This window comes from Cervus canadensis, chromosome 17 (assembly GCF_019320065.1).
Source record: "Cervus canadensis isolate Bull #8, Minnesota chromosome 17, ASM1932006v1, whole genome shotgun sequence".
Classification (NCBI taxonomy): Eukaryota; Metazoa; Chordata; class Mammalia; order Artiodactyla; family Cervidae; genus Cervus; species Cervus canadensis.
The window spans coordinates 23,871,623-23,887,247 of record NC_057402.1 but is presented as its reverse complement, the minus strand read 5'-3'; the positions used below and the strand labels follow the sequence as shown (position 1 = coordinate 23,887,247).

Sequence of the window (15,625 nt, the reverse complement as noted above, 5' to 3'; positions counted from 1 at the left end):
CTTTCTATATGGACGTTTGTAAGCAAAGTGATGTCTCTGCTTTTTTAATATGCTGTCTAGATTTGTCATAGCTTTTCTTTAAGGAGCAAGCGTCTTTTAACTTCATGACTGCAGTCACCAACCACAGTTTTGGAGTCCGAGAAAATAGTCTGTCACTGTTTTTGTTTTTTCCCCCATCTATTTGCCATGAAGGGATAGGACCAGATGTCATGATCTTTTGTTTTTTGAATATTGAGTTTTAAGCGAGCGTTTTCACTCTCTTCATCAAGAGGCTCTTTAGTTCTTCACTTTCTGCCATATGGGTGGTGTCATCTGCATACCTCAGGTTATTGATATTTCTCCTCCACCGGATAAGCAGTGAAAAATCAATTTCTTGACAGCTTTCCTTTTACACCCCTATGTGCCCACTGGGGAAAAAAAACTCTCATCCATTTGGAGCCTCACTGGCCTCAGGCAGGCTTGACCCACCTTTTTTCTTCAATGATTTCCTCTGTCACCCTCCTTGCTCACCACATAAACTCCTAATCCCTCACACCCTTGGTTCCCACCACAACCAGCAGTGACTCCCCAAGCCACTTCCACAGACCAGGTTGCTCCTCTTCCTCTCGAACCATAAAGCGTCTCCTGAGGGAAGCCATTTTGTCCACTGCTGTCCTGTCTCTGCCACTAGATGTCTTCCTCTGGCACCTTTGCGATGGTAGGTTTTATGAATGCAACAACTCAATCACTAGCAGTGAATCCAGGGTGGGCTATTTTTAAGAGAGACTAGCACTGAGCTATGGAATAAATGTTTCAATTATTCTGGAGGTACAAAGTAAATTTTTTCCACATGACTTCAAAGCAGTAACACACATTCTTTCCCAAGACCCTTGGATAGTAATTAACTCATTTATACATGTATTTATTAAGCACGCCTCACCTCCCCACACTCATAATTGTTGCCTCCAGTTTACCTCCATCCCGTCAAGCATTCTAAAATGTAAACCAAAAGGTCAGGGGATGTACTTTCCACTGTACTCCCTTCCTAGAAAAAGGCTACCTTGGTAGAAACAGATTAGTTGATGGCTGTATAGAAAATTGTGAACTTCCTATTTTTTAGCATTGACACAGCATCTTCACATTTCCAAAGCACTGTACCAACATTTATTAATCCTCACAACACCCCTGTGAGGTAGGTCAGTATATCCTTCATGGTGGAGAAACAGGCAAAGAGGTCAAATGAACCTTGTGGTCTGAGGCCACAAAGGCAGCTGGTGAAGGGACAGCCCCTGAATCCAGAGGCTGGGGCCCTCCACCCCACGTTCACCCAATGGTGGGCATCACAGGGGCATATTCTCACCAGTGAAGGGGACACGGAGGACAAAACACAATCTCTCAGCCAACACAAACATGGACAATTCAAACGCGCTAAGGAACAACAGTAACACAGAGGAACATTGAGCAGCACACCAGTGAGGCCAGAGACAAGCAGCCGAGGAAGTCTGGAACCACAGTAACGAGCCCTGAGACCCAGGCAGGCGGTCTTCAGAATGGTTTGCAAAAACAATTAGGAACACACTGGAGGGGTGACCAACCCAAATGCCTGTGGTTTCTACATGGGAGACAACTTAGAGTGGAAAAATCCAACCACTCAAGCTAATTTTAAACTGGGAATAACATAATGGTCATTCACATTAGAAAGGTCAATAATATTTGTAAAGTAGCTACTGACATTACCTTAACTTTGTACCCTAACTTTTATTCCAAATATTCCAACTTTTCCCCACGGACAAGTGCTATTCCCTATAGCAGGCCTCTTTCTCTCTACATACCGATCTATACTCTGGCATATGTCTCATGGTTAATTGGCTGAGCTAGAGGTGGAATCCTGGGAATCGTAACAGACCAGAGTCTCTGTTCCAGTTTTAGAGACAGCGGTCTCTAACCTGTCTCTGTCCAATTCCATCTTACAAGAAGTGCTCAAAGCACCCAGAGAAGCAGTTCATTCTTCTGTAAAGTGGTGAACTTGGTTCCATATGCCATTTTAAAAGAAATAAAGAAAAGCTAAAACCTGCACTGTAAAAGCATAGTATAGGAGTAGATTATAACTACTCCAAATTTTAGAGTGATACAATGACCACAGAGTTAAAAACTATCACTGTTATCACTGTTTATTTGACAATAGTTGGTTTAGTCTACAAGTTTAAGGCAAACATACTAATGCATTTGCTTTTCTTCAGAAATCATACTTATAAAGAGTACATAAAGCCTGTCCCAAAACTTCTAAGCAACGTTCATTAATTAAAATAAGTCTGATTAAGATGCTTTACCAGGATACAAGAATGAACTATGGTGGTGTATAATGTTTTTTTTTTTTTTTAACAAAAATTTTAAAAAAAGGTAACGGCAATCCTTATCTTCGTTTAAACCATGTATTTTGGAAAGGGTTAAACTTCAGAAATTATTTAAAGGTAAATAAGATTGGCAGCCAAAAGGAATACTATTCATAAAATAAACACAGTTATAGAGGCTACTTAAAAAAGACAGAACTCTGGACTTCTGAAGAGGAGGAGGGCGTGATGATGGGAAACTGTCCAAGGCGCAGGTGCCACCACGCAGCCCGCAGACCCGTGGGTGGCACTGATCCATTATTTTTCAGAAAAAGGGAGAGGAGATGCACTCTGTCAGCTGTTTCTTTCATTTCCAGTGAGCAGTAAATGCCTAACATCATTAAGAAAAAATAAAATCTGAAGGAAGGCAGCCCTTTTTAACTGGAAGGCAAGAGTGTGGCTTATGTGTCTCCATTGAGCACTGCCAGGCAGTTCTGCAGCAACTGTAGATTACCCTGAAAAGGAAGGGAACAGAAACAGTGAGGTTCAAATAGTGTGAAAGTGTCTTACTGAAAACACATGGCATTAGAAATCACATTAAGATACCAGAATTGTGAGAGCAATCATTATGTAGAAATAAAGGTTTAAAGACATAAAATTATAGAATCTGTTCCATGCACAATAATATTTTCCACATACTAGATGCTTCAGTAAGTTTCTATCTAAACCAATATTAATATTTGGCATGCTCTAGTGAGGGTTATAAAATATGCCCTTTGTATACAGATTAAACTACTGAGCATGTTCTGATTGTAAGGCAGGTTCTTATTCTTTAGCTATGAAAATATGTTAGCTTAGACTTATAGCAGTTTTATAAAAATAGTAAGATCACACAGAAGTATTCTACAAAAGTCTTACCTAAATGCCCATTTATAAAACATGTGAACTGGCATCCAAATTTAGGAACATACAAAAGTAAATTTAAGTATATTTATGTTACAGTAATATATTAACAGGAGTGAAGGAAATCTCCTTAGAAAGTCAACTAAAATGTATAAAGATGGAATTACAAAATGACCATTTGGCAGTCATCACAAATTAACTGACTCAGGCAAAAAACATGAATGGATCCTATTATGAGACTTAAAATGCCAATACTGTAGCAATTAGCTATGTACAGCTGCATAATTAAAATTTCTGTTAATTAAAATTAAATAAAGCCTCAGTCCCTCAGGGGCATTATCCACATTTCAAGTGGTCAACAGCCACACGTGACTGACGCCAACCACACCGGGCAGTGCCAAAGAGAGTACTTCCACCTCGGCATGACGTTCTGCTGGCCGGTGCCGGCTGAGTGCCGGGGTATTTAACAGTCTCAAGTACCTCCCCACAGAATACCTCTTAATTCTAAAGTATAAAACAGCAACTCAGCCACTGTGAAGCCTGCCGACATCACTTTAAGCAAATGATCAATGTTGTACATTGCCAATAAGGCAGCTAAACAACAGCATGTATCTCCTCACGTGCGAGGCAATGAGACCATCTGAACATTACTCCTGTGTGGGACACCTTCCCAGAGTGCAGAACACAAACCCAGGCATCAGACACACCCGAACTGAGGGACATTCTAAGGGGCCTGTATCCAACACTACGAAGCACAAAGTCAGCAACTTCTCCAGACACCAGAAGTCTAAGACGACAGGTGCACTGAATACACACAATCTCTTCAGTCTCCTTTTGCCATTAAGGACATTATTGCCACAACTAGGGAAATGTGAATACAGGTCTCTGGGTTAGATAACAGAATTATGTCGATACTAATTTCCTCACCTTTATAACTATTTTAAGAAAATTACTTGGGTTTAGGAAATTCACAATGAAATGTGTAAAAGGAAGAAGCACAGTATCTGCAACTTATTCATATGGTTTAAGACAAAAATAAGTGTGTACAGGGGTGTGTGTGTGTAAAGAGAAACAGGGAAGAAGAGGGAGAAAAGGACAAAATCGATGTGATAACATGCACATTTGGGGAGTCTGGGTGAAGAGTATTCAGGAATTCTTTGTACTTTCCTTGCAACATTTCTGAAAGTCTAAAATTAAGTGAAAATAAACAATTTTAGATGTTTAAGTAACTGTCAATTTTTGGCCAGTATAACAACAGAACTGTGACAAATGATTCTAAGCCTGCCTATTGTTATGAAATTACCTTTTTACAGCTGCATCCCTCAACGGGAACCACTAAGTCACAAGATGTATGTGCTGCAGGCTGGCACCTGCTGAAATGCCCCACAAAGGGGCACCTTTCTCTGCACCTACAATAGGCTATGTGGGGACTCATGTCACACCCTCACAGTTGGCTCATCATTTTCTTTTGTTACTGCCCCTATCACACATTTTTTATTTCCTTAATAAAGAATCTGAGTCTATTTTCAAGGACACAAAAGTGACCTAACTATCGACTTTTCTGTTATAACTAGACTTCAATTATGTGGTAAAGTCATATATGTCAGTTATAATAAAATCCAAAGTAGTTTCAAACATCTTGCTGTAAATTTAACCATTATCTACTCTTTCTGGAATGGTTTACTTGGATTCTGGGACCAAAATGAGATTTTGTTCAGACTTACAAAATCAGTAAGAAATCTGAGACAACAGAGTTCTCCCAGCTCAGCACTCCTGACGCTGGGGCTGTGTGATCCCCTCCTGTGGGGGCTCTCTGGGGCATCGGAGGATGTTGAGTAGCAACCTTGGCCTCTGGCCTCTACATAACCTACCCATCCCGATTGGTGACAACCAGAAATGTCTTCAGAAATTATTAAATGTCTTCTGGGAGGCAAAATCACCACTAGTTCAGAACAACTGGACTAGAACAGCTGTGAGAAACTGGCACCCAAAGAACACACCTCAGAAAGGATTTGAAAAAGTACAAAATCTGGAAACCAGAGGCTAACACCAATCTATAGCATGGGTCAGCAAACTTTTTTTGTGAAGTGCTAAACAGTAAACATTTTAAACTTTCAGAGACAATTTGATCTGTTTCAACTACTCAACGTTGCTGCAGTAGTTTGAAAGCAATCCTAGACAAAGCGTAAGTGAATAAGCTTGGCTGTGTTTCAATAAAACTTTATAGGTTAAATTTGAGTTTCATGTAATTATCATGTCAAGAAATATTATTCTTTTGATCTTTTTATAATCATTTAAAAACATGAATGTTATTTCTGACTCACAGGCTGTACAAAAACAGGTTATAGTTTGTCAACTCATCCTTAATCTATAACAAAATCCGTGATAGTTTATAACCTCCATTAAAAAGAACATAAACAGTGAACATCAGAAAACCAAAACAGGCTCAATCCTAATGTCCTTCACAGATAAAATGGAGAAATAATGGTGGACAATAGTATAAGTGAATTCATAACTATTCAAATAAATATAACCAAATAAATATTAATTAATAAGTTAATTTCAATTAGTATAGAAAGAACAGAAGGGAACTAAAAGTTTTTTGGTGCCACTTACTTTTATAAATTAGATTAACAAACACTGATTCATTTAATCCTGATCAACCTTTTAAATCAAAACTTAGATGAAGACATAAAAAGGAAGTTCATGCAAATTGCAAATATCAAACAACTGACAGGAAAAACTAGTGTAATAGCCAAATACTACATGATCAAAGCCAAGTTTCCAAAAGATATCAATGAGCTGGGCTACGATTAGCAAGCTAAAATTTAACAGACACACATGTGGCCTGCAATTACATTTTTAAAATAAATGCTCAATAAATGAAAAAGTTCTAGAGATCCAGTGTACAACAACGTGAATATACTTAACACTACTCAAACTTTACATTTAAAAATGGTTAATTTTATGTTATTTATCACAAAAATATGAATTTGAGAGTAACATATACACACTTTTTTTTTTTGAAAGTTGCTCAGAAAAAAAAAAGTTGCTCAGTTGTGTCCAACTCTTTGCGACCCCATGGACTGGTCCATGGAATTCTCCAGGCCAGAATACTGGAGTGGGTAGCCTTTCCCTTTTCTAGGGGATCTTCCCAATCCAGGGATCAAACCCAAATCTCTCCCATTGCAGGCGGATTCTTTACAAGCTGAGCCACAAGGGAACATATACACGCTACTATATATAAAATAAACAACAAGGACCTACTGTATAGCACAGGGAACTATACTCAATATTCTGTAATAACCTATAATGGCAAAGAATCTGAAAAAGAATATATACATATATGTATATAACTGAATCACTTTTCTGTACACCTGATCTCAACATAACATTCTAAATCAACTATATACTTCAATTAAAAAAACGTGCTGCAACAAGAAATGTGTACAATAATCATTTCACACACGCAAAAGTGTTTCCATTTTCGGGTATAGTATTTTAAATAAGCAATGACAGTAGGGTAAAGAAAATTTATTTTTTTAACTAGTCAAAAAATGATACTGTTTCTCCATATTATGTACTAGAGTCTTGCAGAGCTGACCATTAGAGACACTGCAGATACTATTCTTGCTGAAATTAGATAAATCTTTAAAATCCCTCTCAAGTCTAAGATTTCCTATTTTTAAAATTAGTATAAAGTATCAGAACAGACTCATTTCTAAATTTTAAGTCACTTAAATTGTTAAATCTTTAGTATGACACTACCTTTGCATGCTTCAGTTCTAACTCTGCCAGTTCCACTAAATTTTTTCTGAACGCAGCAACTCTTCTTGTCTTAAAATCTATAAGTTCTGTGAATAAAACAAATTAGGATTAACTACTTGTATAACAGTGTAAAACATACCTGATGATTAAAGGTTAATATAAGAGTACCTTGTTTTGCAGATTCAGATATTTTTTCAAATTTCTGACAACATAACTGTTGGGATGTTTCAGCCTGCAGAACATCTTTATTTTTCGCTCTTGCTTTATCCAGTGCTTTATTGGCATTTTCATAATCCACTAATGACCTAGATCTTCGATAGAGGAGATCCTATAAAACAGAATGCTTCATGATAACATATGCTGCTGTGTCTAGTAGCTGCTGCCAACCTCCCTCGCCCACCCCAACAACCATCATCGGAGCTAACACTTACACCCTGAATGCCACAGGTCAGTTACTCTTCTAAGTTTTTTTGGTAACAGCTTTACTGAGGTATAACTCATATCACCATATAATTCACCCATTTAAAGAGCACAATTCAACGGTTAGTATGCACACGGAGTTGTGTACCCATCACTACACTCAATTTTAGAACATCTGTCACCCGAAAATAAATCTCACATCCATTGGCAGTCACTCTCCATTTCCTCCCACAGCCCCCACCCCCAGTCGTGGACAACTATTCATCTGCTGTCTCTACAGATTTGCCTATTTTGGACATTTCATTAAAAAAGGAATCCTGGGCTTCCCTGGTGGCTCACGGGTAAAAAATGTGCCTGCCAATGTAAGAGATACGGTTTCCCTCCCTGATCGGGGAAGATCCCACATGTCGTAAGACAACCAACCCCATGTGCCACAACTACTGAGTGTGTGCCCTCGAGCCCGGGAGCCACCACTCCTGAAGCACGTCCGCTGGAGAGCCCGTGCTCTGCAAAGGAGAAACCACCACAAGGAGAAGTCCGTGCACCCCAAGGAGAGAGGAGCCCCAACTCGCCACAACTAGGGAACAGCCCAAGACCCAGCACAGCCAAATAAACAGATTTCTTAAAGGAATCACTTCATACGTGGCCTTCTGTGCCTGGCTTTTATTCATTTTTTTCCTTCTTTGGCTGCTTGCCTTGTGGGATCTTAGCTTTCTGACCAGGGACTGAACCTGGGCCCTCAGCAGTGAAAGAGCAGAGCCCTAACCACTGGACTGTCAGGGAACTCCCGTCTGGCTTTTTCACTTAGCATAAAGTTTCAAGTTCATCTATTTGTAGCATGAATCAGTATTTTCATACCTTTTACTGCTAAATATTTCACTGTATGAATACACCACATTGATTTATCCATTCATCAGTCAAAAGATTCAGTTTGTTTCAACTTTTTGGCTATTTCATAAAAATGCTGTTACGAACTTGTGTGTTGAAGCTTTTCTGTGGATGTGTTTTCATGTTTCACTTCTCTTTCACAGCTCATTATTTAGAAGTAGAATTGCAGGGTCACCTCGTAACTCTATGTTGAACCTCTTGAGAAAATGCCAGACTACTTTCAAAGTGACTGCACCATTTACATTTTTCCACCAAAACTATATGAGGGGTCTCATATCTCCACATTCCTGTCAACACTGTCGTCTTTTTGACTAGAGCTACCTAGTGGGTGTGAAGTGGTAGAACACCATGGTTTGGATGTGTACTTGGTGGCTCAAATGATAAAGAATCTGCCTGGCATGCAGGCAACGCGGGTTCAATTCCTGGATTGGGAAGATCCCCTGAAGAAGGGAATGGCTACTCCCTCCAGTATTCTTGCCTGGAGAATCTCCATGGACAGAGGAGCCTGACAGGCTACAGTCCATGAGGTCACAAAAAGTCAGACACGACTGAGAGACTAACACTTTTCTTTCCCTGACAGTTCAAAATACACAAATAACTCTTTTTTTTAAACAGGTAGCGCATCAAAGACACAGAGATGGCAAATAAGCTTGTGAAAAGATGCTTCACATCCATCAAATGTTATCTGGGAAATGCAGATTAGAACAAGGTTATCACTACATGCCTTGTTAGAATGGCCAAAATCTACAATACTGATAATACTAATTGCTGGTGAGGATGTTAAGCAACAGGAATTCTCATTCATTCTGGTGGGAATGCAATGATATAGCCACTTTGGAAGACAGTTTGACAGAGCAAACTCTTTTATCATATGGTCTAGCAATTACCCTCCTTGCTGTTTATTACTTGAAGGAGTTGAAAACTTATGTTCACACAAAAACCTGCACATGGGTGTTTACAGCAGCTGTGCTCATAACTGCCAAAACTCAGAAGCAACCGTTCAGTTAAGGGTACTGGATAAACAAACTTGATGGACAGAGGCTATTAACTGCTAAAGAGATAAGAGCCATCAAGTCCTGAAAAGCAGAGAGGAAACTTAAACGCACGTTACCAAGTGAAGAAACCAATATGAAAAGACCCAACAATATGTTATTTTGGAAAACGGAAAAACTACGGAGGCAATTAAAGTATCAAAAAGTGTTAGGACGAAGGCGAATGAACAGATGGAACACAGGATTTTTGGGTAGGAAAACTATTCTGTATACTTATGGCACTACACACTTGTCCAAATCCACGGAATGTACAACACCAAGAGTGAACACTAATGTAAACTGCAGTCTTTACTGTTGGGCTTCTTTCACTCAGCAAATTATTTTGAGAGTGACCTATCTTGTTGTATATATGCATAGCTTATTCCTTTTTATTGGTTGAGCAGCCTTCCCTTTTATGAATATATTACAAACAATTACATATTATAATAATAAGTCTTCAAAAGTGAACAATTTATTTTAACCCTGCCCAACCAATGTTAAGTAGTTCATAATACACAATCTGACTGATTTAAAACAAATTCGATATGGACAGTATATCTCTAAGTACTTAAGTCCTCAAAGTTAAAAGGGTTATTTATAATTTGATGAGAAATAAAAGAAGGGTATTCAAAGCACCAGTGACCAGATGGGAATTTTCTGTACATCTCAATTCATAAATTAACACTGAATTGGAGTATCTGAGTCACTAAGATTTCAGTGCTTTAGAAGTTTTTGTTAAACATTTTCTTGATTAGTAAGAGTTTTAGTTTTACACATGGACAGATTTCCAAAAGGAAATTTGAGATGCCTTAAAATAAAACATATCCTTGTTTTATGACTCTCACCCTCAACAGAGGGCTTCCCTGGTGGTTCAGTGGTAAAGAATCTGCCCGCGATGCAGGAAATACAGGAGACGTGGGTTCGATCCCTGGGTCGGGAAGGTCCCCTGGAGGAGGACATGGCAACCCACTCCACTGTTCTTGTTGGGAAAATCCCAAGGACAGAGGAGCCTGGCGGGCTACAGTCCATGCAGTCATGAAGAGTTGGACACATTGAGCAGACACCCGCAACAGAGGACTTAGACAGGCCAAACTAGGAATTCTCTAGCTGTACAACTGTTATTTGGGCGTTTTCATTTTGTCTTTGCAGGTATTGCACCTGGCTAAATATACCAAATTCAAAGAAAAGTTCCAGACAAACTGTATCAGAAATTAATAGAGGAGACTTTAATGTGGGGTTCTGTAACCTACAAGCTATAAAAGGAGGGAAAAAAAAAATCACACTTGAAAATATAATTTAAAATCAAGAGATTAAGTCATCTTAAACCATCTTAAGTCAAACAACTTCTAAGGAGATGATGGGTTTCTGTAAAGCAGTCCATTTTAAAAAACAATGAATAAAATTACCTTAGCAGCTTGGGATTCTCTTAAGTAATATTTTAAAAGGTCAGAAAGCTTGAGGTCCTCATCAGCTGACACTCGTGCTTCTATTTTCTAAAATAGGAAAAAAAAAATTAAGTATTTGATCAGTTCTTACATTCTACACTCAGTACTTTCTTTCTTAATTATTATAAAAAAATTAAAGATATACCATACACAAAAATAAACTCAAAATGGATTAACAATCTAAATATAAGACCAGAAACTATAAAACTCTTAGAGGAAAATATAGGCAGAACACTCTCTGACATAAATCACAGCAAGATCCTCTATGACCCACCTCCCAGAGTAATGGAAATAAAAACAAAAATAAACAAATGGGGCCTAACTAAATTTAAAAGCTTTTGCACAACAAAGAGAACTATAAGCAAGGTGAAAAGGCAGCCTTCAGAATGGGAGGAAATAATAGCAAACGAAACAACTGACAAAGAATTAATCTCCAAAATATACAAGCAGCTCATGTAGCTCAATATCAGAAAAATAAATGACCCAATCAAAAAGTAGGCCAATAGACCTAAACAGACATTTCTTCAAAGAAGACATAGAGATGGTTAACAAACATGTGAAAAGATGCTCAACATCACTCATTATCAGAGAAATGCAAGTCAAAACCACAATGAGGTACCATTTCATGCCGGTCAGAAAGGCTGCCATCAGTCTAGGAAAATAAACGCTGGAGAGGGTGTGGAGAAAGGGAAACCCCTCTTACAGTGTTGGTGGGAATGAAAACTATAGTATAGTCACAATGGAGAACAGTGTGGAGATTCCTTAAAAAACTGTAAATGTAACTGCTATTCGACCCAGCAATCCTACTGCTGGGCATACACATCGAGAAAGCCAGAACTGAAAGAGACATGTGAACTCCAACGTTCATCGCAGCACTGTTTACAATAGCCAGGACATGGAAGCAACCTAGATGTCCGTCGGCAGACAAATGGGTAAGGAAGTAGTGGCACATATACACAATGGATTACTCAGCTATAAAAAAGATTGCATTTGAGTCAGTTCTAATGAGGTAGAGGAAACTGGAGCCTATTATACAGAGTGAAGTAGAAACACCAATACAGTATATTAACACATATATATGGATTTAGAAAGACGGTTGACGATGACCCTATATGCAAGACAGCAAAAGAGACAGATGTAAAGAACAGACTTTTGGACTCTGCGGGAGAAGATGAGGGTGGACTGACTTGAGCTATTAGCACTGAAACATATATATTACCATATGTAAAACAGATGACCAGTGCGAGTTCAAAGCAAGAAGCAGGGCACCCAAAGCTGGTGTTCTGGGACAACCGAGGGATGGGGTGGGAAGGGAGGTGGGAGGGGGTTCAGGACGGGGGGACACGTGGACACCCATGGCTGATTCATGTCCATGTATGGCAAAAACCACAATATTGTAAAGTAATTAGCCTCCAATTAAAAAAAATAAATAAATTTTAAAAAAGAAAAACAAATGAATTAAAAAATTAAAGTTATAAGTAACTACAGTATCAATTCCTATTTAAGCTAAGTTTCCTTTCATTCTATCTATGAGCCTGTTAGTTGTCTTTGTATGTAACTGACAAAAAAAAAAATTAACAGAAAAATGATGAGATCAAATGAGATTAGTGAATTTATGGAAGGACTCTATATTTGACTCAAGTTCTTGGCTGCTAACTAGTTTCAATATCATCTTTTAGGTTCACCTGTACTTTTCTATTCATTTTAATAGCAACTGATATATACACATGACTATAAAGTAATAAGAGGCTGGCAGTAGTAATGGACTAGGTAATTCAAACCAATCCCCCTGCTGCAGACAGCCACAAAACAACATTAAAACATTAACAAAATGTGCCTGAAGATGCCAAAGAGTAAAAGTAAAAAAAAAAAAACTAAAGCAGTGTGGTTAGTCTGAGGTGAGGTAAAGTGGGAAGCAGCCATGTCAGACTAAAAAGATGAGAACTCTTCGTTCACTCTCAAGAGACAGAGGATAAAGAATGTATTATGTCAACCAAATCTAATATGGGAACCTCATTTGGATCCTGACTCAAAGCAAGTCCACTGCAAAAAGCCACTTATAAGATAACTGGGAACATTTGTAAAACAGATATTGATGACACTAAGGAGAATCACTGATAATCATCCTGCTACATTAAAATTGATTCTTAGGTGCTCGCTTCGGCAGCACATACACTAAAACTGGAATAATACAGAGATTAGCATGGCCCCTGCGCAAGGATGACACACAAATTTGTAAAGCGTTCCATATTTTTAATGGAATATCACTCAGCCATTAAAAGAATACATTTGAATCAGTTCTAATGAGATGGATGAAACTGGAGCCCATTATACAGAGTGAAGTAAGCCAGAAAGATAAACACCAATACAGTATACTAACACATATATATGGAATTTAGAAAGATGGTAACGATAACCCTATATGCAAGACAGAAAAAGAGACACAGATGTATAGAACAGACTTTTGGACTCTATGGGAGAAGGCGAGGGTGGGATGATCTGAGAGAACAGCATCAAAACATGTATACTATCAAGGGTGAAAACAGATCACCAGCCCAGGTTGGATGCATGAGACAAGTGCTCAGGGCTGGTGCACTGGGAAGACCCAGAGGGATGGGATGGGGAGGGAGGTGGGAGGGGGGCTCAGGATGGGGAACACATGTAAACCCATGGCCGATTCATGTCAATGTATGGCAAAAACCACTACAATACTGTAAAGTAATTAGCCTCCAACTAATAAAAATAAATGGAAAAAAAAATTGATTCTTAGGAAACAACAAGTTCTGTAAAGCAATCATCCTTAAATTTAAAAATACATTTTAAAAACTGATTCTTATCTTTAAAAGAGACAGAAATGTACACAAAGGGCAAAAAACAATAAATATGGACTTTTTGGAATAAAATAACTTTAATGCAGAAAATGTTAACATTAAGAAAATCTGTATGCAGGACAAGCAGCAACAATCAGAACTGGACAGGGAACAGTGGACAAGTTCAAACTGGAAAAGGAGCACGTCAAGGCTGGATACTGTCACCTGCTTATTTAACTTCCATGCACAGTACATCATGCAAAATGCTGGGCTGGATGAGTCACAAGCTGGAATCAAGACTGCTGGGAGAAAGAGCAACCACCTCAGATATGCAGATGATATCACTTTAATGGCAGAAAGTGAAGAGGAACTAAAGAGCCTCTTGATGAGGGTGAAAGAGGAGCATGAAAAAGCTGGCTTAAAACTCAACATTCAAAAAACAAAGATCATGGCATCTGGCCCCATCACTTCATGGCAAATAGATGGAGAAAAAGTGGAAACAGTGTCAGATTTAGTTTTCTTGGGCTCCAAAATCACCACAGACAGTGAATGCAGCCACAAAATTAAAAGACGCTTGCTCCTTAGAAGAATAGCTATGACAAACCGAGACAGTGTATTAAAAAGCAGACATCGCTTTGCCAACAAAGGTCCGTTTAGTCAAAGCTATGATTATTCCAGTAGTCATGTATGGATGCGAGAGTTGGACTATAAAGAAGGCTGAGCGCTAAAGAATTGATGCTTTGGAACTATGGTGCTGGAAAAGACTCTTGAGAGTCCCTTGAAGTGCAAGATCAAACCAGTTAATCCTAAAGAAATCAACCCAGAATATTTATTGGAAGGACTGGTGCTGCAGCTAAAGCTCCAATACTTTGGCCACCTGATTCGAAGAGCTGACTCACTGGAAAAGACCCTGATGCTGGGAAAGACTGATGGCAAGAGAAGGGGGCGACAGAGGATGAGATGGTTGGATGGCATCACCAACTCAATGGACAGGAGTTTGAGCAAACTCCAGGAGATGGTGATGGATAGGGAAGCCTGGCTTGCTGCAGGTTCATGGGGTCGCAGAGTTGGACAAGACTTAGCGACTGAATAATAACAAAAGGAAAGGAAATCTGGGTGACACATGTACAGGAATTCTTTGTACTATTCTTGCAATGTAAGTCAGGAATTGTTGTTTAAAAAAAAAAAAGTTCTATACACCCACCAGAACAGCTAAAGTAAAAAAAGATACCAAATTTTTCTTTTTTTTTTTTAAAAGATACCAAATATTACAACCCTGTGCAGCAGCCCAGTGCTCACATTCATTCTGGTGGGAATGTAAGCTGGCACAATCACTTTGGGAAACAGTTCACCTACAAAAGTTTTTCACATGGGTATCCTATGAACCATCACTTCTCCAAGTTACATACATTCAACAGAAATGTATACTTATGTTCAGCTGAAGATAAATAAAAAATGGTCTTAACAGTACTCTGTGTAAAGTACCTCAAACTGGCAACTATCCAAATGCCCACCAGTAAAACAAATAATAAGGTGAGGTGTATTCTTGCAATGGAAAACAATACAGCAATAAGAATGCAGGAACTATACCTACATGCAACACCAATGAATCTCATGTATATAACAATAATTAAAAGAAACCAGACAAAGAAGAATATATATTGCATATGTATTTATATAAGATATGAAAATAAAACTAATTTTTGCTGTTAGAAGCTAGGACAGTGGTTAGTCTTGCAGGAGGTGGTGACTCAGAAGGCAGGTGAAGGGGGACTCGGGCACCTGAATTGCTGTAATGCTCCATTTCTTGATCTGGGTATTCATTACATGGGTGTGTGAAATAATAACCTTTCACTGAGCTGTACGTTTCTGTTATGTGTTTTTTTCTACATGTATAGTATACTTTAATAAAAAGTTAGAAAAAACTTTCTGGAGAAACAAACAACTTCCTGATATGTTAGTTAATATTGGGTGCTTTTAAATGGGGCTCCTCTCCTGCCATTAAGAAGTAGGGTGTGTGTCCTCTTTCTTTGAATCTGGGTTCTAAGACT

The 15,625-nt window shown here is 38.6% G+C and overlaps 1 protein-coding gene and 1 non-coding gene across 2 annotated transcripts in view; one reads left to right on the top strand and one right to left on the bottom strand.

Annotated features, from left to right (window-relative positions):
* Positions 1–1,120: 1,120 nt before the first annotated feature.
* The window catches only part of SNX6 (sorting nexin 6), a 48,115-nt gene continuing 33,610 nt past the window's right edge, over positions 1,121–15,625 (bottom strand). Inside the window, exons 11-14 of the mRNA XM_043489887.1 lie at positions 10,726–10,812; positions 7,149–7,308; positions 6,981–7,066; positions 1,121–2,824 (exon numbers count right to left, since the gene is read on the bottom strand). Coding sequence (XP_043345822.1) covers positions 2,771–2,824; positions 6,981–7,066; positions 7,149–7,308; positions 10,726–10,812 — 387 coding nt within the window. The 3' untranslated portion in view covers positions 1,121–2,770. The remainder of the gene's footprint in view (positions 2,825–6,980; positions 7,067–7,148; positions 7,309–10,725; positions 10,813–15,625) is intronic.
* Positions 12,916–13,019, top strand: LOC122419826. The gene has a single exon (XR_006263046.1). It is a non-coding gene; the product is annotated as a U6 spliceosomal RNA (small nuclear RNA).